Here is a 25,768-nt window from a genome sequence, read left to right on the forward strand (position 1 = left end):
TATAAATTCACATGTAGTAGTCCATGAATTTATGATAAACTAATAGCATCTAATTCAAGAGAACCCTAAGGAGATACCTAACTAAAGCTAAATATATAAAGTTGTCATATTACTTTATTGTTTTTAACATTCAGATTTCTTCACCATTGGAAGCATGAATTTTTAATTTAGCATCGATTTAGTACATGAGACAAATGAAAAAAAAAGTTACACTGTTTTTATAAAAGTGGTTTTCTTAATTTCCAATAAATCCTGTAGGAATGTAAATGTATGGATTATAGCTACAGACTTGAAAAAATAAAGCACCTATACTACCTCACTCTCAAAATTAAAATAAAATATTTTTTACTCTTTAAAATTAAAAAAAAAAACTACTGAAATTTGGGTTAAATATTGAAGAATGAGTTATTTTGGTTTATTAAGAATTTAGCAAGATTAGTGAAGATGGCGGCGTAGGTAAACACTCCTAAATGACTGCCGGGCACAACAAGTTAAAAAAAACAAACACAAAAAACTGCAAAATAAAGGTCTATCTCCCAAAAACCAGACGAAAGCTGGCTGAGAGGAAGCCCTACATCTAGACTGAAAGAGAAAGAGGAGAATCAAGGGCACAAGGGATGAAAAACTGAGGTAGCGGGGAGAGGACGGGATAAGGGCTGGCAGTGGATCCAGGCTGGCAGAGGGCGGTGCTTCTGGGGAGAGGCTAGACTGTCTGCCATTGAGTCAGAAAGTGAGGCTGGCTTGCTTGCAGAGCTGAGATTGTTTGCTGTGCTGTAGTGTGAGACATGGGGAGACTCGGGGATGCCATCAGAGAGATGGTGGATGGCAGCCATTGCTGTTGGCCACGCCCCAGCCTAGTTAAGTCCTGAGACTCTGCCCTGAGACTCTGCCCCTCACAACACATCCAAGCTCCAAGCAGCTGACTTTGCATATGAATGGCCCTCTCTGTTGCAGTTTAGCAAAATTTCAACCTGGGGCAAACAGATCTAAGGAGGATAGGACTGTGGTTCACTCTGTAGCTTCTGCAACAGTACTGGCCTCAGAGAGTAGCTGAACTGCACCTCATTGAGACCCAGAAACCAGAGTTCTAGTACTCAGTTTCAATCTCTCACACCCATAAGTGACACATACAGGAGATGATCTCAGTGAGCACCAAAGCCCCACTGAAATAAGGTGTGTCTCCAGTGCAGCAGTTCTTCCTTTATAGACATAGCAGATCCTCACAGACAATTGGCCTGGAGGTCAATTCCTCCCAGTGTACCAACAGCAATCAAGGCTTAATTACACCAAGACTTTGCACTAAGCCCACAAAGGAATATAGCAAAAGTGACCACCTCAGGTGATTGGGGAAGCTGAGCTACTGACCCCTATAGATCACTGACCACACAAAGCCACTCCATCAACACAGGGAGGCAGCCAAAAGGAGGAAACACAAAAGCATGACATGAATGGGAGAGATGGAGTAGAGTAAACTACTGGACAACACACAGTTCAGAATTACATTTATAAGGTTACTCAAGAAACTTCTAAAAACCTTTGAGAAACTTGATGAGACCTCCAAAAAGCTTGGTGAGACCTTCAAGGACCTTAATGAGAATACCAAAAAAAATGGAAAAGGACCAGCCAGAAATTAAGCATATAAAGTCTGAAATAAAGAATATACAGAAACTCAACATGGCCCAAGAATCAAATCAAAGACCTGGAATATAAGAAATCAAAAATCACCCAACCAGAGAGGCAAAAAGAAAGAAGAATCCAAAAGTGTGAGAATAATGTAAGAAACTTCTGGGACAACTTCAAGCGAACCAACATCATAATTATGGGGGTCCCAGAAGACGAGAGAGAGCAAGATATCGAAAACATACTGAAAGAAATAGTGACAGAAAACTTCCCCACCTGGTGAAAGAAATAGACTTACAAGTTCAGGAAGTGTACAGGACCCCAAACAGGAGGAATCCAAAGAGGAACACACCAAGACACATCATAATTAAAATGCCAAGAGCAAATGACATAGAGGAAATCTTTCAAGTAGCAAGAGAAAAACAACTAGTTACGTACAAGGGAGTACCATACAACTGTCAGCTGATTTCTCAACAGGAATTATGCAGGCCAGAAGGGAGGGGCAAGAAATATTCAAAGTGATGAATAGCAAAAAGCTACAACCAAGATTACTCTACCCAGCAAAGCTATCATTCAGAATTGAAGGCTAGATAAAGAGCTTCACAGACAAGAAAAAGTTAGAGTTCATCACCACCAAACCAGGATTACATAAAATGTTGAAGGGTATTCTTTAAGAAGAGGAAGAAGAAGAAAAATGTAAAGGTAAAAAATTATAAACAACAAAAAGGCATCAAATACATTCCTACCAACAAGCGAATCTAAAAATCAAGAGAATAAAAAAAAACCTGAAGAACAAAATGGACTGGTGAATATAATAGAATCAGGGACATAGAAATGGATTGGACTAACAATTCACAGGGGGAAAGGGGTCTGAGGGGTGTGGGAAGAGATTGGACAAAAATCTTAAACCTGTAGATGAAGACATTGGCGGGGGTAAGGGCGTGGGGTGGAGTTGGGAATCAGATGGAGGGGAGTTAAGGAGGAGGGGAGAGGAACAGCTGTAATAATCTGAACAATAAAGATTTATTTTAAAAATTTACCATAAATCTCATTCTATTTTAATTCTGTTGAAACTTCTCCAGTTCTCATTACTTTCTCATTTTAGTAAGTATATTCTAATAAACACAATTTAATCTTTCTTTGATAACTAATATCACAATACCTTTATGATTATCATTCAGAGCATTAAGTGCTCATGGCTCAAGATAAAATTTTTGGAAATAGAGGAAAAGAATTGCTAACGTCTCCAAATCTTACTGTAAAAATGCCTGCTTATACTACATTAATAATGTCAAATCATTTTTTTACAATTTTCCCCTCTTTTTTTGAAAATATATGAGTCAAGTTATAGGTAATAAAATGTTTACTTTTTAGTATTTTGTTCCACCATCCCAGACTTCATTCAAGAGAGCAGCAAATTTACTTTCCCTGTGAAGGCCCAGCAACTTGTACAACTGAGACACTTACCAGGTAAGTGGAACCACAGGATTAAGTGCCTGTTAAGACAAGCTAAAAATTAAATTCACAACTCTTCTTTTTTTCCACTAAAGCTGATACATTACTATCAACTATAAATAACAATGGTTGATGGGATGCACTTAGAATGCCAGCTGTCCTTGGTACTTTCCTCATGGAAAATTTTTCTTAGATTTAGAAAGACTTAAATATGCGTTAACCAAATGACTCAGGAATCTCAGTGGGGAGATATATATATATATACACACACACATACCCTGTTTCCCTGAAAATAAGACAGTGTCTTATATTAATTTTTTTCTTCTAATTTTTTTCTCCCAAAGTTGTGCTAGGTCTTATTTTCAGGGGATGTCTTATCTTTCCATGTGCTAGGTCTTATTTTTGGGGAAACACGGATATATATATATATATATATATATATATATATATATATATATATATTTATATTATTTCAGGGAAGAAGGAAGAGGGAGAGAGCACTAGAAACATCAATCATGAGAGAGAATCATTGATTGGCTGCCTCCTGCATGCCCCCCACTGGGGATTGAGCCCACAACCTGGGCTTGTGCCCTGACCAGGAATTGAACCCATGCCGCGTGGGCTGGATGGAGAATTTTAATGTATTTAATGTTACATAAACTATAAAGTTGCCTTTAATATGTAGTAAAAATGACAAGAGAAATATTCTATATCTGATTTTATTCCAGAGAGTCTTCACAATCTTAATATTAACATGCTTAAACAGATTACAGGTGAAAATGTTTTCCTTTTTCCCACAAATATCTGCTTAGCGGAAGGAATACTACTAAAATTAATTTAAAAGCAAGTCTATTTATTATTTTTGATATAATAAAATGTTTGCTATAGTTTAAAATGCTTATACAATGACCCTCAAAAGACTGCTAAGTGTAGAGAGGAGGTTGTTTTGAAATTATTTTTAACAACCAAATTATATTTATAATCTTAGAAAAATATGTACAAATTAATTAGAACATAAGCAACATTTATCATTTATATTTGGTTCAGTAAGAATACTGTGGTAATTATTCTATTGATTTTGTGTTGTTTTATAACATTTTCAGTTAAGTAGGATTTTAGCAGATCCTCACAGACAATTGGCCTGGAGGTCAATTCCTCCCAGTGTACCAACTGGGAGGAATTGACCTCCAAAAAAATAAAAATGGTCAAAAAGCTAATTAAAAAGTCTAATGTCAACTCAGCTTATCAGGAAAGATAAATGGTACACCAAAAAAATAAAAATGGTCAAAAAGCTAATTAAAAAGTCTAATGTCAATTCAGCTTATCAGGAAAGACATTTATAAAAATTGTGTTCAAAATACAATAAATTAAGCAGAGATTCGCAAGTGTTTCTACATGTTGTTCATTGTGGTCATATTGTAAGATCAGTTTTTATTAGTTTAGCTCCATAATATTTTGTTTGTATTTGCCTTTTCTCAAATATTTCCATGGCCTAGGTAAGCAAGAACCCAATTAAAAAAGAGCTAAATTTTCCCTGTCTCGGTTGCTCAGTTGGTTGGACTGTTCTCCAGTACATGGATAGGTGGCGGGTTGGATTCCCTGTCAGGGTTCATACATTAGGTTTTGGGTTCCAGGTGCCTACAGAAGGCAATCAATCAATGTTTCTCTCTCATCTCTCTCTCTCTCTCTCTCTCTCTCTCAATATTTGAGTAAATGATGAGAGTAAATTGTCATTTTCAGTTAACACTAGAGTCTAACAGAAAATCTAAAATGTATAAAATGAAGCAGCACATGAATTAAGCCTATTATTCTAAGAATTTCTTTTTAAGACAATGCCCTTTTGGGTGATGTCTTTCTCTTGAATTCTCTCCCCTCCTCCCAGAATCTTTTCTAGCCTAATAGTAATTACATGTGTATTGCCTGGATTTTCATTTTCAGTGGAGGGGTTTTGAATGGGCTGCATGAGGAGCTGTGTGTTATAGACATTGCAATTTTCCCAACATTACTCTCCAAAACAGTTTCTAAGGCACTCTAAAAAAAATCTTGGGAAACCTCTGAGTTGATTCCTATCTTATAGCATTATTCCCTGCAATGGCTTAAAGTTGACAACTCATGTTAAAATTAGTAATTAATTATGTAATGTGCTTGTATCTTTATGTGTTTGCTTCATCTGTGAACATTAATTATATATTTTATATCTATTCTGCAGCTTTTTCTCTCTTTAAGATTTTATAATTTGTGCTTATGGATGCAGCATATTTTAATGTTTTGTGGCACTAAGTACTATTAAAGTCATTTGTGGCTTTCCAATAATTAAAACCTTTGTATTGCTGGAGCAGTGAAAAGAACACTGCCTACTACCTGGGGATAATGCTACCATCATGCAGGAGTTTAATGGAGTAAGGATAAAGGCCAAACACAACATGGCTCTGTGTTTTATTCAACCCTGTGATCATTTAGCACTGGACTGGTGGTCAGGACAACTGTCAATTCTGACTTCCCAATGCGCTTGGGAAAAGTATACAACCTATATCCTATTTCGTAAGCAGAAATGATTAAGGGAATTCATTGTTATTGTTTTTTAATTATTCTCCTTGAATTTCAAGACTAGCAGCCTAAAGATATTTTAAAATAATAAATATATGAAATTCCAAAAATAGGAAATCTAAAAACCATTTTAACATCTTCTTTTCTTTTTCTTTACAATGTTAACACAGGGAAGTGGGAAGTTACTTAGCAGGGTTCCGGGTTTTCTGGAGCCCCGCCCTACCACAGCTACAGGCTTTTAGTCCCTGTGTAGGTCTGCCCTGAGAAAGCAATCCCTGTCCATGGGTCCATGCTCTGCCCGCCCGCTGCGCATCTGCCCTTCTCTTCTGACTCCGCCCCACATCTGTCCGGAACCGCCTTGCGTCGGAGCTGACCCAGTGCGCTTCTGCCAGTCAGTCCCTCCGGACCTGCCGCAAGTCTCAGGCTGCCGAAATCACCACGCGTCACTCGGTCCGTACCCAGTGGGCATCTTGGGTATCTGGGCGGTCTCCGGTCCTCCGCGCGTGTCTGTCTGTCTGTCTTTCTGTTTGATCCGCCGCCTGCAGCCTGCCTGCTGGCCCAGAGCACCAAGTGCCCAGTCTGCCCTTTCGCTGACGCTGAGTGTGTGTAGCGGCCTTAGTTAGCTGCAAGCCCGCCTGAGATTGGCCAGGCAGCCCTCGGGCGGAGGAATACATGTTCCCTGCCCTAGTTGATGCAATTTTAAGCCAACAGGACCTCGAGGCCTATATTTATACAGAAAACAGGTTGTGAGGCCTGGATCTGCAATGCTAGATGTGGGGAGCCAGTCAGCTGCTTGATGATTTCTTATAAATTAAGAGGGAAAGGGAAAAAATGTCCCCCTACTGCTGGCTTTTGAAACTGATTTTAAATCTAAAAGGGTGGAAATTGTATGTCCCTTAGGTAGAACAGACTCCTTACTGGGATGCCATTTTGTCTGATGCTGCGTTTGTGCTGAGCCCGCTGACCAGGTGTTTCTGAACTTCATTTTCTCAGCCTCAACAGTGTTACTGAGTCTGCTTTTAGCTTCCTTCGCCTTGCCTTGGCTTTTTCTGTTCGTGAACAGCTGCTTGGCCCATAGCTTAGAGAAAGCAGACTTCTTTTTGCTCCCAAGAGAGCCCCCTCCCTGTGCTGAGAGAGATGGGGAGTGGGGAGCCTAATCCTGCTGGCAAGAAAAAGAAGTACCTCAAAGCTGCCCTGTATGTAGGTGACTTGGACCCAGATGTCACCGAGGACATGCTTTATAAAAAGTTCAGGCCTGCTGGCCCTCTGCGCTTCACCAGAATCTGCCGTGACCCAGAGACCCGCAGCCCTCTGGGCTATGGCTATGTTAACTTCCGCTTTCCTGCAGACGCTGAGTGGGCCCTGAACACCATGAATTTTGATTTGATTAATGGCAAACCATTCCGTCTCATGTGGTCTCAGCCAGATGACCGCTTAAGAAAGTCTGGAGTTGGAAATATATTCATCAAAAACCTGGACAAATCCATAGACAACAGGGCTCTTTTTTATTTGTTTTCTGTTTTTGGGAACATTCTCTCTTGCAAAGTTGTCTGCGATGACTACGGCTCTAAGGGTTATGCCTATGTGCATTTTGACAGCCTGGCAGCTGCCAATAGAGCCATCTGGCACATGAATGGCATGCGGCTCAACAACCGCCAGGTGTATGTTGGCCGATTCAAATTTCCAGAAGAGCGGGCAGCTGAAGTTAGGATCAGGGATAGAGCAACTTTCACCAATGTTTTCGTTAAAAACTTTGGAGATGAAGTAGATGACAAAAAACTGAAGGAAATTTTCAGTGAATATGGGCCAACCGAGAGTGTTAAGGTAATAAGAGATGCCAGTGGGAAATCTAAAGGCTTTGGATTTGTAAAATATGAGACACACGAGGCTGCTCAAAAGGCTGTGTTAGACCTGCACGGAAAGTCCGTCGATGGTAAAGCCCTATATGTAGGGCGAGCACAGAAGAAAATTGAACGCCTGGCTGAATTAAGGCGAAGATTTGAAAGGCTGAAAGTGAAAGAAAAAAGTCGGCCTCCGGGGGTGCCTATTTATATTAAGAACTTGGATGAGACCATCGATGATGAAAAACTAAAGGAGGAATTTTCTTCCTTTGGATTAATTAGCCGAGCCAAAGTGATGGTGGAAGTGGGACAAGGCAAAGGGTTTGGTGTAGTCTGTTTCTCCTCTTTTGAAGAGGCTACCCAAGCGGTGGGTGAGATGAACGGTCGCATGCTGGGCTCCAAACCGCTGCATGTGACCCTGGGCCAAGCCAGGCGCAGGTGGTGAGAAGAAGAATGTTTGATTTGTTTCAGCCTTAAGCTGGTGCCCACTTAGTTTGGGCTACTTTGTGATAAGAGATTATTTTATGCAAATTCACAGTTGTTTTTTTTTGTTTGTTTTAAGTATTTTGTTTTTAAAAAAGAGTGAAACTAGAAAATCTTGTTCATTTTAGTGAAGAACATAATTTCTAATTGTAAAATTGTCATTTTGTACTAGTTTTTAATGTAATATCTTAGGATTATGGAGAATAAAGTTCACTTCTCCACACATTTGTTTTCCTAAATAAGTCAAGGTAAAGTAATTGAATGAGTATATTTTCTTCCTATTTCAATAATACTACTAAATTTGATTTCTTCTATGAAAATATTTTCAAAATGCTTCATACTTCTGATTCTATCTCAGTGCAAACTTCTTTTTAAAAAAATATATATTTTATTGATTTTTTACAGAGAGAAAGAGAGAGGGATAGAGAGCCAAAAACATCGATGAGAGAGAGACATTGATCAGCTGCCTCCTGCACACCTCCTAATGGGAATGTGCCCGCAACCAAGGTACATGCCCTTGACCGGAATCAAATCTGGGACTTTTCATTCCGCAGGCCGACACTCTATCCACTGAGCCAAACTGGTTTCAGCCCTGTGCAAACTTCTAACTTGCTTTTTGACAAATCAATAGCACAGGGGGAAATGTATGTGGTCTGGTTATCATTTATGCAAAATTTTACTTTAAATTATTAATATATATGAATATTATTTGAGAAAGATATGAGCTTTTTTTCTTTCCTTTATTTATATTATTTCCATTTATATTAAAATTTCATTTAAAATATATTTTAGGCATACCGCAAACTGAATAGTGTCGGGGGTTTTCTTTACTAACTTCATACTCAGAGAAATAAGCATATTGGTGTTATTATCAATCAGTACCTTAGGGAATTAATACTTTAGGCATTAATTTTTTATATTATTGTTTTCATCTGAAAAACCTTTCCTGAAAGATTTGAAACTTGATAACAATCTAAAGAGCATTCTTACCACTCACTTTTCTAAATTCCTTTGTATGTATACTTGAATAATGTTAAATTAACAAGAAAGGTAAATAGCTGCATTGAATTGCCTTTAGATAAGTTTAAGATTTTAACTTCATCTCTTATTTCAATATAAAAGGTAAATAATCCTTTTATATTGAAAAACTACATTGAAGAACATGTATTAAATTTGTCATTCTCTTGTAATTGTTTAATATATCCATGCAAAAATATTCATAGATGTTTCAAATGAAGGAAAAAGTTGTCACTCCTGACTAAATCACATGCCTTCATCTATCATATGAGAGCTATTAATGCACTACATTTCTCTTTCAGTCTTGTTGCTTGAAAGTTGTTACAGAATATTCTATTCTTTCTTACATTTACAGTATTTAGCCTGTAATTTCTAGGTTACACATTTTCTGTATTTCATTGGTATTTCCTCTTTTTCCCATCCAGCTACCTTCCATCCACATTACACTTACTTTTCTATTTTCTTTGGACTTCCTTTCTCTTAATATATGCTAGTTGAAATCCATTTTGAAAGTATATAAATACCTAATTTATGTAAATGTTAAATAATAACTTTTAAAAACATGATTCACTCATACACAGATCCAACCACAAGAAAATGTTTTGTTTCTATTCTCAGTTGGTTTTTATTTATCTGCATAAAAATATTTTATTCATACATAATTCAATATAAATATATAATTTAACACTTTTGTTAGCAATTTGCCCACAAAATAATGAGAATAAGCTGTTTCTATATAATTATCTATAAATTATATATATATATTCATTATCAAATATTTTCAAGTGAAAATCACTTTTTTAAATTGTAAACATGCTAATTGTAAAATAATGTACACAATGCAAAAATTTATAAAGAAGTAAAATTCCCATAGTTCACAGGTGACCACTATTAATATTTTCAGTATGCACATTTCTTTCCCTGTATCTTTTTCCTATTTATACATGCACTGTGTTATAAGCAAAAAAGAAAACATATTACATGTACCGTTACATGCTTTGTTAAATTTTTAAGCATAATCATCTTTTCATGTAAATAAATATTGATCTGTATCATCATTTTAGTGACTGCTTAGTATTCCATTATGTGGATGTACTATAACTTATCTAAGTCGTTCATTATTGAATATAATTCATATGCTTTTCAATGTATTCTACATTTGTAAACAATACTGTGAAGACCATCCTTGCTAAAATATATTTTCAGTTACATGAGCTTGAAAAAATATCAATAGCATGTAAAAGCTTAAATCTAGAAAAATAAAAATGCACATCATATTGATATATGTATTATAATTTTGAAAAACATTCAAGATATAGGCTTCATTTAAATTGACAAAAAATAAACTAAAATAATGGGATATAATTTTTCATATCATTGTAATCAGAATTTATGAAAATGATGCAACTCCAAACATAATTTAAAATATTGAAAGTGGTGATGATTTACCATATATACTCTCTATTCCTCTTTCCCCAGTTTTTATTTCAATTTATAGACCTGCAGTCTTATTGTTAATCTAAAACCTTTATAAATATTTTGATTCAATATAAATCACTAACATTTCTAGAAAGTAAAAATTCTTCAAGTATTAGCATTTAATACATTTTGGGGAATTAAGTATTTAAATTATTGCTATTTTCTAAAAGTTAGCCAGTATAAAGAAAAGGAGTAATTAAAACATACATAATTACAGAGAAAATATACATGTTAGGACTCCTAATAATTAAGGCTTCTAGAGGGTAGCAAACTACTGAAAAGCTTAAGTGAATGACAAAGCTATTTGATAAGAGAAATTAGTTATTAAAGAACAAGCCATTTTTATTACATATCATCCTATGAAGAAGTAATTGAAAAGTGATTGGGTACACAGATTGTTGCATCTAACATAGTGTTGCTGGTGACATAGACTTATGCTTATACTTATGCTTATACCTATGCTTATCAATGCTTATACATTTCTCGTACTCTATTTCATTAAACATTTGATTAATGGGCTTGTTTTAGACAAAACTTCTAACAATTGACACAAATAAAAGTCTATTTGTAGAGTAACTTTTAAAAATAGATTAGTGGGATATTGCTTCAAGATCAAGACTACTCCACAACATTTTGATCCTACATTGAACCAAGTGATCACAGTAATTAATCCCTGAGAGACTAATGCGTGTGCATATGAAATGAATCACATATATCAGGGTATATTTACAAATGGTTCCTTGTAGCCTCAAGAGAATTAATATATTTCACTTGACTCCAGGGGATCATGGTTAATAGCTTGAAATAATCTAGTTACCATTGGAAATCTAAGAGCAAGGCATGCTAATTTAAACATACAAATATTGAAAATCTATTTACTTTGAAACTTTAAAAAACGAACTCCAAATACTCCAAGTACTTTCATCCTCATAAGCCAATCAATTTTAAAATTTCTCCCATTGGGCACAAAAAAAGTATCAGAGTTCTCACTATATCTCTCATCAAAAGTTTGGCCCTATGTAAAATCTTTAGAGAGACTGCAAGTAAAAAGGTTGAGTATTGATACTGTATGGCATGAGTCTCAATCATCAGAGTAAATTAGTTTCTTTGTTTTAGAACTAATAGTAAGTGAAACACCATATGTTGGCAACTTTTGAATGAAAAATAAGCCTTCTATTATAAAGGATAAATAATTTTACATCTCTTTGAGATTAATTCAAACATTCAAAAGGATAAATTATGCTTTTGGGAAATCAAGGACTTTTTAAATTAACATTTGGGACATTTAAAAAGTAACTTTAAGTTAATTTAAACTGAATGACAAACAACTCTTTTTTTAAGTCACCTCTCTGAGAATTGAGGGCAGAATGAATCCCTGAAGAGAACAAACATATAAAGGAATCTAAGCTTTCCTTTTAAGTGATTTGGGAAATCCAAAAATATACTCACAATAGGTTTTATTGCACAAAAATATATTCTACATTAATGTCCATAAATAAAGGAGCAAATATTTTACTTTTTTTGTGATGAAATGCAACTTTATTACATTTGTGATAATGAACGTAACAAAGCAATGCAAGTCAAGAGAAAGAAGGTCTTTCCTTGTTCATTAAAGAATTTTGAAAAATCAGAGTATTTGTGTACTAGCTTAAGAGTAATTTAAAGAAAGAGTGTAAAGAAATAAAGAATAATTTAAATGTTATACTTGTAATTTAATACTGTGAAGACAGTAAAAAGCTGCCTTGTTCAATATCTACTTTAAGTAGATATCTAACAAGTTAATGAATAGTTTTCATTAACTTTGTATGGTTATTCTTAATTAATTTGACTAATACAGTAATATTAAACCTCAGGAACATTTATTTGTAAGTGAATTTCTAAATTAATTATTGGTGCTAATCTGCTCTTCTCTACTTCTTATCTCCATCACCTAATCTCAACTCCACTCCTACAGAACACTCAAGTTTACATAAGTTATCTCTGGTTTATGTAGTTTGTCTAAACATCACCTCAACATTTTCTGTTAGATGTACATGTATATGATATTGTATCATTTTGTTGAGATAAAGTTTTAGGACTTGCATGTTAAGTCACAATATATGGTGGGAAATGTCTACTGTTTATATATGGATGAATGTATCTAGGTGGAGGTACTCTTTTTTAAAATGTGAATATCAGAATGATGCCAATTAAACCAACAACAAAACTATGTGGTCTGCTTGGAATTTTGGTTTCATAATGTATACATGGGCTTGTGTATTTGGATACCAAAGACTTGGTAGTATATGTATAAATTCTAGAAATATATTTTGCTAATATGGAATAAATTTTGATATATGAAAGCAACATTTCAAGAATAACAAGAGATAATACTAAAAGAAATTGCACAACTTTTCTGAAGTGGGAACATAAGCAATGAAAATTATCTATATGCAGTCTTTAGTTGTTTCAATGGAGACATACAAAAAATGTGAACTCTTTCATGCAAAGAGTAAAAATATATACAAGACATAATTTTTGAAGCTATTATTATATTTTGATGTAAATAAAACAAACTGGAAGAGTGGAAAACAAGGATGAACTAAATATGTCTCTTACTTTAGTCTCCAAAAGAGTTGCACTTCAGGCAGAATGATTTTCTTAAACCACTGGGCAATTTTCACTATTTTTAATCTTTATGCTGTGAGAGATGTATATATGTAATAATTTTAAAGCTCAAAGACAAATATATTCTATATAGGTGATATTTAAACCATAATACAGTGGAACAACCTTTCATCAACAGCAAGTTTTGTCATCTATTTAAACTATATTTCTCATACAAGTAATTACCTGCTTGAAATTTTATCTCTAATCTCTGGGCCAAGAATTTAAGGCTACGAGAATTGTGTTTTAATTGATCTTGGATCATAGATTTTTAGTATATTGATTGATAGAACAGTTTATCTTGCTTAATGTGCAAAGCCTATCTAACAAGTTTATGGATGAAATCAAAAATGTTCTTAAATATTTGAAATATGGAATCTGTCCCTAAAAAACAAAATTAAGACTCACTGAATTACTAAGAATAGCCTATTAAATGATTGCACTCAATATTAAGAATTTATCAGTAACAGAGAAAGGAATTTCAGATAAATTGAATACATTTATTTTGAAATGCAAATAAAGAATGAATACTAGTTAATGCACTGTTACCCCAAAATAGAACTCCAAAAAAATATGTAAAAGTAGGTTTTTGAAACACAAGGGTGAACGAAGTCATGGAAATCATTCATACCTATTTAGGGAAGAGAGTTACATTTCTCTGGTGAACCAGCAGTATAGGCCCAAAAGAACCAAGAGAATGTAGAGAAAGTGGAGAAAAGAGGAAAGATTTGGCCTTTAGACTATGAACTGGTGGGACAACATGGAAACTTCATTAAGAATCAGGCTTTGCAAAGCCATTGTGGTTGAACATTGAACTGTGAACCAGGAGGTCAAAGTTCAATTCCCAGTCAAGATACATGCCTGGGTTGTGGGCTCAAATCCCAGTGTGTGGCATGCAGGAGGCAGCCAACCAATGATTTTCTTTCATCATTGATGTTCTTTTCCCTCTGAAATAAATTAAAATATATTAAAAAAAAAAAGACTCAACATTGAAACAAAAAATATGGTCTTTGCAGAAAATCACTGAACAGAGCAGTGTTACATGAATTGGTATTATCGGAGGTGGTGGTGGGGGGGAAGAATCAGGTTTTAATGCTTAAAGTTATTTTAGAAGATAAATTATTTTTTTCTTAATTTCACATAAACAACCTGTAAGTTTTAGGACTCCTTGAAATTCTTATTAAGGTCTTCCAGCCATAATTTTTAAATTAGCAACAATGATTCTAAACTTGTGCTATAGTGTTTTAAATTCCAAACTCCCTATGTTTTGTAGTTTTTTACTCAGATGTCTCAACATTTGCTTTTTCTAAGGGACATTGGGAAATTTCTAAATTTATTATGATACAAATGTTAGATTATCCCTATTAAAAAAAATCAAAGTTTGCATGATGATGAGGATGGGACACTACTAATTCTAGTGAAGTTGAAATCTTGTATTTATAGAGAAATTGGATGGATGGATATATATCTATATCTATATCTATATCTATATCTATATCTATATCTATATATATATATATATATTGTATATATATATATGGAATACATGGAAGATAAGAACAACTGAATGGAAAGCAGAAATAATGATATATCTCTTATAACAGTGAGTTCAAATTAAGAGCCACAGACCTCTTAGACAAAAACAATGCTTTGATTCTCAAGCAATGTTCTATCCCAAGTAAAAGGTGTTTGGGCAAATGATGACAATTAGAAAGAGCCATAAGCAATTGACTCAGGTGATATATTTCCAATGAACTGATATTTACCAAAATTCTGGTGTGAAGTACTTACTGGCCCACATGGAATTAAAAAGCAGTATTGAAGCTTGCTCAGTGTGAATAGTTGGCATTCTGTCTCTCTCAAAATGTGGTCCAAAGTGTATCAGAATAACCTGGGGAGTTTGTTAAAATTAAGATTCCTATGACTCTCCCTTGGCTAGCTGAATTAAAGTTAGTGAACCAGTGGTAAGATGGAATGGACAACAGAAATCTATGGTTTTCTCATATTCTGTAGATTATTTTTATGCAAACATAAAGATCTAGAACAGAAGTCAGTAAGCTTTTTCTGTAAAGGAAAGATAATAATTATTTTAGCCTTTGTGGGACAAGAGATAACATCACGGATATTTATCAGGTACATACATAACAACAACAACAAAACACCAAATAGCTACACGTTTCAAAATTCACAAAATTCAAAATGTAGTAATGACAATGATAATAAGAGAGCATCTTTTTTTGTAATACAATTCCAATGAGAAGAATTTGGGGGGTGTTCATTTCACTTAATTAGAGTTCAAAGTTGGTTTCCTCAATCATCAGATAAATTGAGAATAGATTCATCTTCAAAAACTGTTTTTAGATTGCAGTTCATACAAAACCAATTAGCAGCCCTGATTTGGCCTGCAAGTTGGAGTTTTCCAACCACTGATCTAAAAACACTGATCTAGAGACTAGCTAAAAAGTATTTACCAAAGATAGCTTCCTAGCATAAGTAACAATAATAAAATAAAACTTATTAACTGATATAATTAAAAAAATAACCGAAATAAAATTAAAAAGTACAACAAACATGATAGCAATCAAAGCATAAAAATGTAGTAGAACACAATAAAATGACTTTGTTTCTAAATTTCTGGATGGGGGAAAATTTTCCAAACAAATGCTAGATTTCAGTTTCTAAAATTATCAGATTATTAAAAAAGTTCCTATTTTAGTAAGAAAAATGTCATATACAAACACTATAAATATGTATATACTATATGAATGTGTATGTTTATTAAGATTGTACAGTTAATCAAACAATTGAGTAATTTTTTGGTTATAAATTATAAGTGATTTTGTTTTTTTCTATTTTATTATTTACTACAGGTCGGTGTACTAAATTTGTGCATGGAGGTGTGTCCCTCAGCCTAGCCTGCACCCTCTCCAATCTAGAACCCCTTTTCTTCCTACTGGGATTGGGCCTAAATGGGCAGTAGTTCATCCCTCACACAATGCAGGACTGCTGGCTCCCAACTGCTCGCCTGCCTGCCTTCCTGATTACCCTTAACTACTTCTGCCTGCCAGCCTGATCACCCCCTAACCACTCCCCTGTCAGCCTTATTGATGCCTAACCGCTCCCCTGCCAGCCTGATTGCCCCCAACTGCCCTCCCTTGCAGGCCTGGTCCCTCCCAACTGCCCTCCCCTGCTGGCCTGATGGCCCACAACTGCCCTCCTCTGCTGGCCATCTTGTGGCAGCCATCTTGTGTCCACCTGGGTGCAGCCATCTTTGACCAGATGGGGGCAGCCATCTTGTGTGTTGGAATGTAATTTGCATATTACTCTTCTATTAGATAGGATAGAGGCCTGGTGCATGGATGTGGGCCAGCTGGTTTGCCCTGAAGGGTGTCCCGGATCAGGGTGGGGGTTCCCTTGGGGCATGTGGTGGCCTGGGTGAGGGAAATGTGGTGGTTTTCAGGCCAGCAATTACCCCCCCCCCACCCCGTGACCTAAGTGGAGGCCCTGGTATCTGGGACTTATTTATCTTCTGTAATTGACACTTTGTAGCCTTGAGTGGAGGTGAGGGAAGGCCAGGGTGTGCAGGAAGCTTAGCTTCCTCCATTGCTAGGGAAACCCAAGCCTCCTGATCGCTCAATGGCCACAGCCATCTTGGTTGGGTTAATTTGCATACTTGCTCCTGATTTGCTGGTGGGTATAGTGGAGGTACAATTTGCATATTATTCTTTTATTAGATAGGACATTTTCTAAATAGTGAAACATAGGGTTCTGGGTGCAGATTCTTCAGATGGTCCTTGTCCAATTAAATTGAAAAATAAATTTGTGGACTAAAAACTTCTTTAATAAAAATGTGAAAATTTATTGTAAGCATATACAAATTCTTCTTGGGAGGGGTACTTAAAGGGAAAATTATTCTGCTATATATTATCAGTTTCAAAGCTCAAAGCCCACGTGGTGCCCCCTTCTCTTCTCCTCCTCATCTTGCAATGTCCCTCTATCCTCTGTGAAAATATGTTCCAATCTTCCAGGTATTTTATAACTTTTCCCTATCCTCTATGAAAGTATGATAAGCATTTTGGTGGCTTGGAGCTATTTCTGTCCTTCACATATGCATTACTCTCCCATGGATATCCCTTATTCCCTAAACCTGCCTGTCCAAACTTTAAAATTCCTTTCAATAGTTTATTAATAAAACATAGAATGTCCTTAATTTAAAAAATATTTAAAAATATAATTACAAAGACTTTATAATAACCAAACTCTTATTTCCTCACCCTATAAATCTGCCCCTCCTTGTATCTTCTCCATTCAGTAAATGACAGTTTCTTCTTTGCAGTTTTTAAGCCAAAACCTTGGAGTTACTTTCTTTGGCCACATACCCCACATCAGGTCTGTTGGAAAATTATGAAGGTTAAGCCTTCAAAATATACTCAAAATCTATGACTCAACTATTACCTTAATTGGCAACAGCATACTCCAAACCATCATCATCCCTCACCTAGATTATTTAAGCAGTCTCCAAACAAATCTTACTCTCACCCTTTTTTCCTATACTCTAGTCTTCATATAACTAGCATTATGATTTCTTACAAATATAAGTCAGATCATGTAACTTTCTTGCTTGCAATGTCTAGTGGCAGTCCATCTCAGACACAATGAATTTAAAGTTCTTCTGATATAGGCAGTTAGACAGACATGAACAGAGCAAGGACAATGGCCCAAGTATAGAAACTAACCAGGGCAGAAAGCCCTGGATGCCTAGTAAGGGCTAAAACTGGGAAAAAAATAACCTAGGCCACAGGGTAACATTTCCTCCCTTAGCATATTGCTAGTCATGCTGTTTGGAGCCCCTAATCTTTTCTTCCCAAATATAGCATCTAGGCTTAGATAAATTTCAGCTCCAAACCTAGAAAAGCAGCAAAACCGGACAGGTGACACCATGGCTGCCTCAGGACCAGCTGCATTGATCAATCAGTGGAGACCATGACCCTGTAAAAGCACACCTGGAAAACTGATGAATATTTTATTGAGACCCTTCCTTGTAACCTCCCCTAGATTTCCACCTGCAAGAAAGAGATAAATACATTCAGGAAGAAGGACCAAACATGAGCTCTCCCCAAGGGGAGAACACCATCATCATTCCCTTTTCCATCTTCCCTCAAAGGGGCCCCATGAGACTTGAAACCAGGGGAGCAATGAGTAGCAATTATCCCAGCAGCTTGTCCTGGGATAACCCCCTGAACCTGTCTCAAAGACCCCCTTTTATCTGACTTCCCAGTGAGCCAAAGCAGCCCAGCATGGCCTCTCCTATTGCTTCTTCTATGCTCTCCCTTATTTCTCTGTCCTCTGTATATTTTTGCTGCAGCCAATAAATTTTTACTTTGCTATACTTCTTCTCTTGATTGAAATATTTCCTTCAAGAAGACAATAAATCTTGTTGTCTCTTTGGTAGCACTACCATGACCTTACCTTGCTGATTAAATCTCTTACTCCTCTTGCCCTTTTCCATGTCACTCCTGCCACACTACCCCTTCATTATTCTCAGAAATACCTCAGTTGGCTATGTGACTGTTCTGTCCCTTTGCCTGAAACTCTCTTTATCCAGATATATGCATGGCTCATTCTATCAATTCTCAGGTCTCACCTAAAATATCACCAAATAAGAAAGGTTTTCTTCACTCCTCTATATGATATTGTAAACCCCACTCCTTTTCAGAACTCATTATCCTCTTATTTAATCTACGTTATTTTTCTTCTTAGCATTTAAAAACACCTGACAGCTGAAACCGGTTGGCTTAGTGGATAGAGCGTCAGCCTGCGGACTGAAAGGTCCCGGGTTCGATTCCGGTCAAGGGCAGGTACATTGGTTGCCGGGACATCCCCAGTAGGGTGTGTGCAGGAGGCAACTGATCGATGTTTCTCTCTCATCGATGTTTCTAACTATCCGTCTCTCTTCCTCTCTGTAAAAAATCAATAAAATATATTTTTTAAAAATAAATAAAAACATCTGACATATTTTGTGTTTATTTGCATCGTTGTCCCCTACCCCAACACTAGACTGTATTCTTATGTGAGCAAGAACTATATTCATTGCTGTATTTCAGTACCTACAAGAGTGATTGATCCCTAATGATGGTAAGTATTTATTTAATAAATGAATTGCATTACATAAGAGGATGTAACACAACAGAAAAGAACAATTATTATGTAATATAATAGTAACAGAATGAAGCAGACAATAATAGCAACATAAAACGTACCCACAGAGGACAAAAAAGATACTGAAAAGAAATTCAACAAAAATGTTTATAGTGGATGTGAGTCTCTGAAAATGGAAACAATGGAATTTTCTTTACCTTTTTTTTTTTTTGATATTCCAGTTTTATTTAATGAACATCCTATATAATAAAAGAGTAATATGTAAATTAGCCATCACTCCTCAACAAAAATGGTGGTGCCCATAGCAGATGCTGGCGGCATCACCCTGGCAACAGGAGCCTAGCATCTGCTCCTTGGCCATGGAGGGAAGAGAGGGGTCTCTGGCCAGAGGCCTGGGAACCTCTGAGCCAGGGCCCTGTGGCAGGAGTGAAGGGGGCTGTCCAGCCATGAGCCTAGAGTCTGCGCCATGACCATGTGGGAGAGGGAAGGGGCCTCTGGGGCCCTGAGCTCAGCATTCCCGTGGCAGGGAACTAACCAGAAAAATTGATCTTTCCAGTTCCTGATGCTGACAGAGCCCTATGGGTGCCAGGGTCCTCCAATTGCAGCCCCCAATCACAGACTGGAAGCCTCCTGCCGACAGTCCAGACAGGAGCAGCATGGTGCCACAGGGGGGATGGGGGTGTCGGGTGGGCACACTACAGTCATCAAATCACAGCCACCGAGGCCACCCCCACCACACACACTCGCAAGTAGTATGGTCCAAGGAGGTGACTCCTAAGGCAAGGCTCCCATGGCAGCTGTTGCTCACCATGCCAGGTGAGGAAGCCATACCTGAAAGCCTAAGCCCTGAGTACCCGAGCTGCAGGGCATCATGGGCCAGTGCCCTGAAGAGGCCCCAGGACAAGCATCTTCTCAGAGGCTGTGCAAAAGAAGGGCATGAACCTCTGCCTAGAGCCCAGGATGAGGGATGCTGGCGTCTTTGCAGGCCAAGACTGGGCTGAGAGATACCCCCTCTCCCAACCCTAGTGCATGAATTTCATGCACCGGGCCTCTAGTTTATTTTATAATGGATAAAACTGATTAACTTTAAAAATTCATTTAAGTACTAGCATTTACCACAGAATTGAGATCATAGAAGTTTTGCAGTACTTATTTATTCATTGAGCTATTGAAAACACATAAACTATTCTCTTCTGCCTATTATTAGTAAATGGTTTGTTTTCTATTGTTAAAAATGGAGGATAATATTCAGAAAGTAGGGAGAGGCTTAAATGAAGTTACTATTTGCCAACCCACAATTCATAGCTTTATCTCTATCTTAAAATTTCTTCTATGGTGCTTTCCAAATTACACCAATTATTGATTTGGCCTTTTAGGCAAAATAGTGTGTTTGTGCAAATGTGTACACTGATGTATATGTACATGTGTGTGTGCTTATAAGTATTTGTGTACCTGGGGAAAGAGAGTGAATTATCAGAATTTTCTGGTTAAAGTAATTAAAATATTTGAACCAGTTATAGGTGTAGAGATAGTGTCCAATACAAAAGTGGGTAAAAGTATGCTAATAATAATAATAAAAGTATATATAATAACTAATACATAAATACCAATACAAGAATAAACTTTGTTTCCCACACTCACAACCGTAAACATACTTTTGCCCACCCCTGTATATTCTGACTTCAGCATTTACTAACTCAGAACTACAAGAGACTAGAAATAAACATGTAAATGCTTTACCAAATAAAGTATACTTAGAATAGAAGTGTTAAGAAAAGACAATTTTTAAAAGAAATAGTTTGTTTTGATTCATTACAAAAGGAAACATAATATTCTGTACAATTCCACCAGAAAAGCAAACATAGAAATATGTGGGCCAAAACCCATTTTGCTCAGTGGATAGAGCATTGGCCTGTGAACTGAAGGGTCGCAGGTTCGATTCCGGTCAAGAGCATGTACCTTGATTGCGGGCATGTCCCCAGTGAGGGGTATGCAGGAGGCAGCTGACCGATGTTTCTCTCTCATTAATGTTTCTAACTGTCTGTTTCTCTCTGTAGAAAATCATATATATTTTTAAAAAGAAATACTTGGGAATGAGGATGTTGTAGACGTCAGATGCAACTTTGATGCAACTTTGATAGATAAGCAAAACAAGCATGTCAAACTAATTACAGGAATGATAAGAACTGAGACAAATGGTTAGATTTTTAGTAAACAGAGCAGATAAGATTAGTTTGTCAATTTTTTTCAGGTATCTAAAGGCAACTTTAGTTTTTATTTAAAATAGTATCTAGTGTTTCTTTTTCTTTATCTACAGTATATATGTCTATTTCTAAACTATACAATATTCCCAGATTTTCATTAGTGATAAGGAAAATCAATTTATTGAATGTAAGGTATTGGCTAGATTTTTCCTTCAATTTTGAAAAACACTTCTTCAAATTTCCCTTTTTATTAACCAAGTTGTAAATATAATAAGATGTTTTTACCTGTAACCATGATAACATATGCATTCTTGCCCTCTGGGTCATTTTTTCTTTCTTATCAACAAGTATGTTTTACAACAGACACAATGTATACTTAAAGTCAGATTTGGTGTTAAATTGTAGCCTGGGGTAAGTCAGTCACAGTGTTTCCATTTCTGTGAACCATTTTAAGCTCTAACACATTTTCTTTTATCTATGGATAAAAGACTTGGGTTATTTAGGGAAATAATTTCAACACTTCAGAATTGAGGAATAGTATTCACAAAAGTGCCGGGATGACCAATGATATATTTTCCCATCAAGATTAAGTCTACATTTATAATCATGAGTATATAGATCTTTTTCTTTGGCACATATCACATACTTTTCAGTTTTTCAACATTAAAGTATGGCTAGAAAGTTCTACTTTAAAATTGCTCTGATAGGAAGAAGTGAGCAACTATCCAAATAATTTGCATATGTAATCAAATCAATATTTAAATTTATATACCCTTCTAAAGATAGTGTCATCGTCCCTAAAATTAAATCCTCATACAGTAAGTTTTTTTTTTTTCCTGGCCCCCATCTTATACTATTAATGTTGGATTGGTGTCCAGACCAGCAAAGCATTTGTGACTACCAGCATTTCACCCTGAAGGTATTTCCAAGCCTGGTTCTTCATACTAATTACATAGTTCAGCTTCCTCCATAACACTATCATTTTGTATGGCCCCTGAGTAGCCTATAATTACTATGTGGTTGTATACTGTTTATCTCTGAGGATATCTATATAGATCACATAAAAGTATTCTATAGAAATGCACAAATATAAAGAGGCCCAATTCTTTCTGAAAAAGTTGAGAGCTATCTAAAATTAAGGACATTTAGTATTTACAGGTATAATTGAGAAAAGGTTAATTCAAAACAGTAAAATTAAAGTTAATAGTAAAAAACATTTCTGAGCTAGTAAAGAGGCCATAAAAATGAAATGTTATATTCTTTTTTTAATATATATTTTATTTATTTTTTTACAGAGAGGAAGGGAGAAGAATATAGAGTTAGAAACATCGATGAGAGAAACATCGATCAGTTGCCTCTTGCATGCTCCCCATTGTGGATGCGCCCACAACCAAGGTACATGCCCTTGACCAGAATCGAACCCGGGACCCCTCAATCCACAGGTCGACGCTCTATCCACTGAGCCAAACCGGTCAGGGCGAAATGTTATATTCTTGATGATTTCAGACTGTTTCATTAGCTTCATTATTTGGAATTCACTGCATTCCAAGAAAACATGAACATTTTTTACAGGTATCCTCATTGTTTCTTTAAATCTGGAGTCAAATTTCTCAGCAGAGAAACAAGAATGGATATTCTTAAGTGGGTCAAATATATGGTTATGAAAGATTTGATTTTTGGCGATGGGCACACAATGCAATATGTAGGTGATGTATCACACAATTGTACTCTTGAAACCTTTATAATTTTATTAACCAGTGTCACCCCAATAAATTTAATTAAAAAGAAAATCAAATGCTGTTGTAATCATTTATAATTAACAATGTACTACCTGTTTTAGGCAGTTCAATAAGGCATTAATAAAAAGATAAATTATTACATATATAAATAAATAAAAGATAAAGTTGTAGTGGGGAAAGGTCAATGGAGAAGACCCACTTCCAGTCCAGAAAGATGAGGATTAGTGTGACAGAAGATCCTGTAGTCTATGGGTGGAGAAGACCTGTAAGGGTTGCTGAAGGCAAATCTTCTGAGCCTTCTTGATGAGAATAGAAGCTGCCGCCAGAACCCAGAGGCAAGGCTGCCATCCCCAAACCATGGGATCAAGCTGTCTGGACAGGAAGGCTACAGGGGTGAAGGCTGGCCCTAGGGACTGGGTGAGGACTCCCATAACTATTCCTTGCCTTTCATCAATAAATAGTTGGAAAGGCTTAGAGATAGATGTCTGGAAGAGAAAGAGAGAGAGAGAGAGAAAAAGAGAGAGAGAGAGAGAGAGAGAGAGAGAGAGAGAGAAAGAGAGAGAGAGAGAGAGAGAGAATCAGAAGGGTATCTTGGAGTTAGAAAGTTAGAAAAAGCTTGGCGAATGAGGGAGGGTGAGGAGACCTGATATAAGGGCTTAGCTAGGAGAGCAAAATTTGGAACCCAATGATAGAAGAATCCTACCAGTGGAGGCCAGCTGTATGCCTCTGAGATGTGTCCAGGAAGGGGCTATAGAGAAGGAGATCATCTACATACTAGAGAAGAGTGCTAGGTTCTAATGAGCATTGTTAGAGGTCTCTGAGTAAGGCCTGGCCAAACAGATGAGGACTGTCTCTGAACCCCTGGGGCAGGACCGTCTGGGTGAGTGGGTCCTTTTACAATTCTTGTCAACAGTTAACTTTAGAACTTCTTTCTTTCTTCCTTTTCTCCATTATTGTATGCTATTTAAAATATTTAGAAAAGGCAGGGGGAGGAGAGAACAGGCTTCTAACTGCTTGAGTTCAAAACTGAGTTTCTAATAAGACTGTTCCAGCAAGAAAGTTGTTCTCTAGGGAGTGGGGATAGGGGGAGAGGGCGTGGTGAGAAGGTGCTAAGGCCAGAGCATTTTTGCCGTCAATATCCATGACAGAGATCGAGATCGTGGAAGGAAACAGTGGCCTGGAAAAGGAGGACAGGATAGAGAAGGTAGCCCCCGCATGGATCAGGAAGGAGATCTGCTTACCTGCTACCTTGAGCATTACCTTGGGCTCGGCGAGGGTGTAGGGGTCATTGAGTGCTGGCATCTTCGGTCTTCAGCCAGTTCCAGCATAGCCAGCGGCGGGTCATGACCTGGAAGGACGGTTTATCTATGCTAAGAGGCAGAGGGCTTGTCACTTTTCCAGGGGCAGTTTTGACTGCACGCTGGGCAGGGCTTGGTTGGAGGACAAATGCTTCAAGTGCAGAAATGAAGCCCAGTGGCCTTCATTTCTGCACTTGAAGCATTCTCCAGGTGGCGTTCATCCTCTTGTTGCACCCCCAACAGGCAATTCCTCTTGGACCATGCATGGCTGCCTTCAGCCTCAAGGCTGCTACCAAGGCTTGAGTTTGCAGGTACACCTTCTGTCAAAGGCGGGCTTTCTCTGCCTGCTCCTCACGGGCATTAAAACCTTAAGTGCTGTGTATGGATCTCGCACCTGGGTCTGAGAAGGCATTAGGGGAGGGGGCTGGCAAAGCAGGAGGCGGGCCATGGGCCAGCGGTTGGCCACACCAGGACAGACCCACAGAGGCAGGACTTGATAGTTTAAAATGGCGGCCACGCGGAAACAGGTTTGGCTCAGTGGTAGAGCGTCGGTCTACGGACTGAAAGGTCCCAGGTTCGATTCCGGCCAAGGGCATGTACGTTGGTTGCGGGCACATCCCCGGTAGGGGGTGTGCAAGAGGCAGCTGGTCGATGTTTCTCTTTCATCGACGGTTCTAACTCTCCCTCTCCCTTCCTCTCTGTAAAAAATCAATAAAATAAAATAAAAATTAAAATGGCGGCCACCACAGCAGCCCATGTGGTCAGAGAGGGCTTGTCACGCCAAGATGGTGGTGACCCTATGGGAATCGGAGTCCATGTGGCGGAACATGGCACACCAAGATGGCGTCGGCTCCACGCAGCCAACATGGTGCAGGCTGCTCAAAATACACAAGGGAAGAGCAACCCAAAACAGAAATCTCACTTAGCTGTTTGGAGCGGCTGGTGGGATGGTGGGCGGGTGGTTCTCATGCTGTGCAGTGGCCTGACGTGGCGATGGTGCCACCTGCAGCAGCAGCAGCCATGGGTGGACAAGGGGTAGTGGGTAAAGCAGACGCAGAAGGGAAGAAAGGGAACAGAAAGCGGCAGCCACAGTGAAGGGGTGGCTGGGAGAGCATCAGCTTCAGTGAAGAGGGAAGGGAGGGAGCAGAAAGTGGGCAGTGGGAGTGAAAGGGGTGGAAATAATGGAGTGGCTGGGTCCAAAGAGACAGAAAGAAAAAAAAGGAGCAGAGGGAGGGGTGGGAGCCTGGTCATATGGAACCCTGGGCCACTTCCCGGCTTTC

At 37.5% G+C, this 25,768-nt stretch overlaps 1 protein-coding gene and 1 long non-coding RNA gene across 3 annotated transcripts in view; both read left to right on the top strand.

Moving 5' to 3' along the window:
• LOC311615238 overlaps positions 1-25,768 on the top strand; it is a 1,780,830-nt gene that overhangs the window by 1,175,098 nt on the left and 579,964 nt on the right. The window lies entirely within an intron of this gene.
• On the top strand, positions 6,760-8,161 carry PABPC5 (poly(A) binding protein cytoplasmic 5; the record flags this gene model as incomplete). The annotated part of the gene is made up of 1 exon (XM_084870490.1): positions 6,760-8,161. One exon carries the CDS (start codon positions 6,760-6,762, stop codon positions 7,906-7,908), a length of 1,149 nt encoding a protein of 382 aa, XP_084726616.1. The 3' UTR covers positions 7,909-8,161.

This window comes from Pipistrellus hanaki (assembly GCF_964339955.1).
Source record: "Pipistrellus hanaki genome assembly, chromosome: X".
NCBI classification, from domain to species: Eukaryota; Metazoa; Chordata; class Mammalia; order Chiroptera; family Vespertilionidae; genus Pipistrellus; species Pipistrellus hanaki.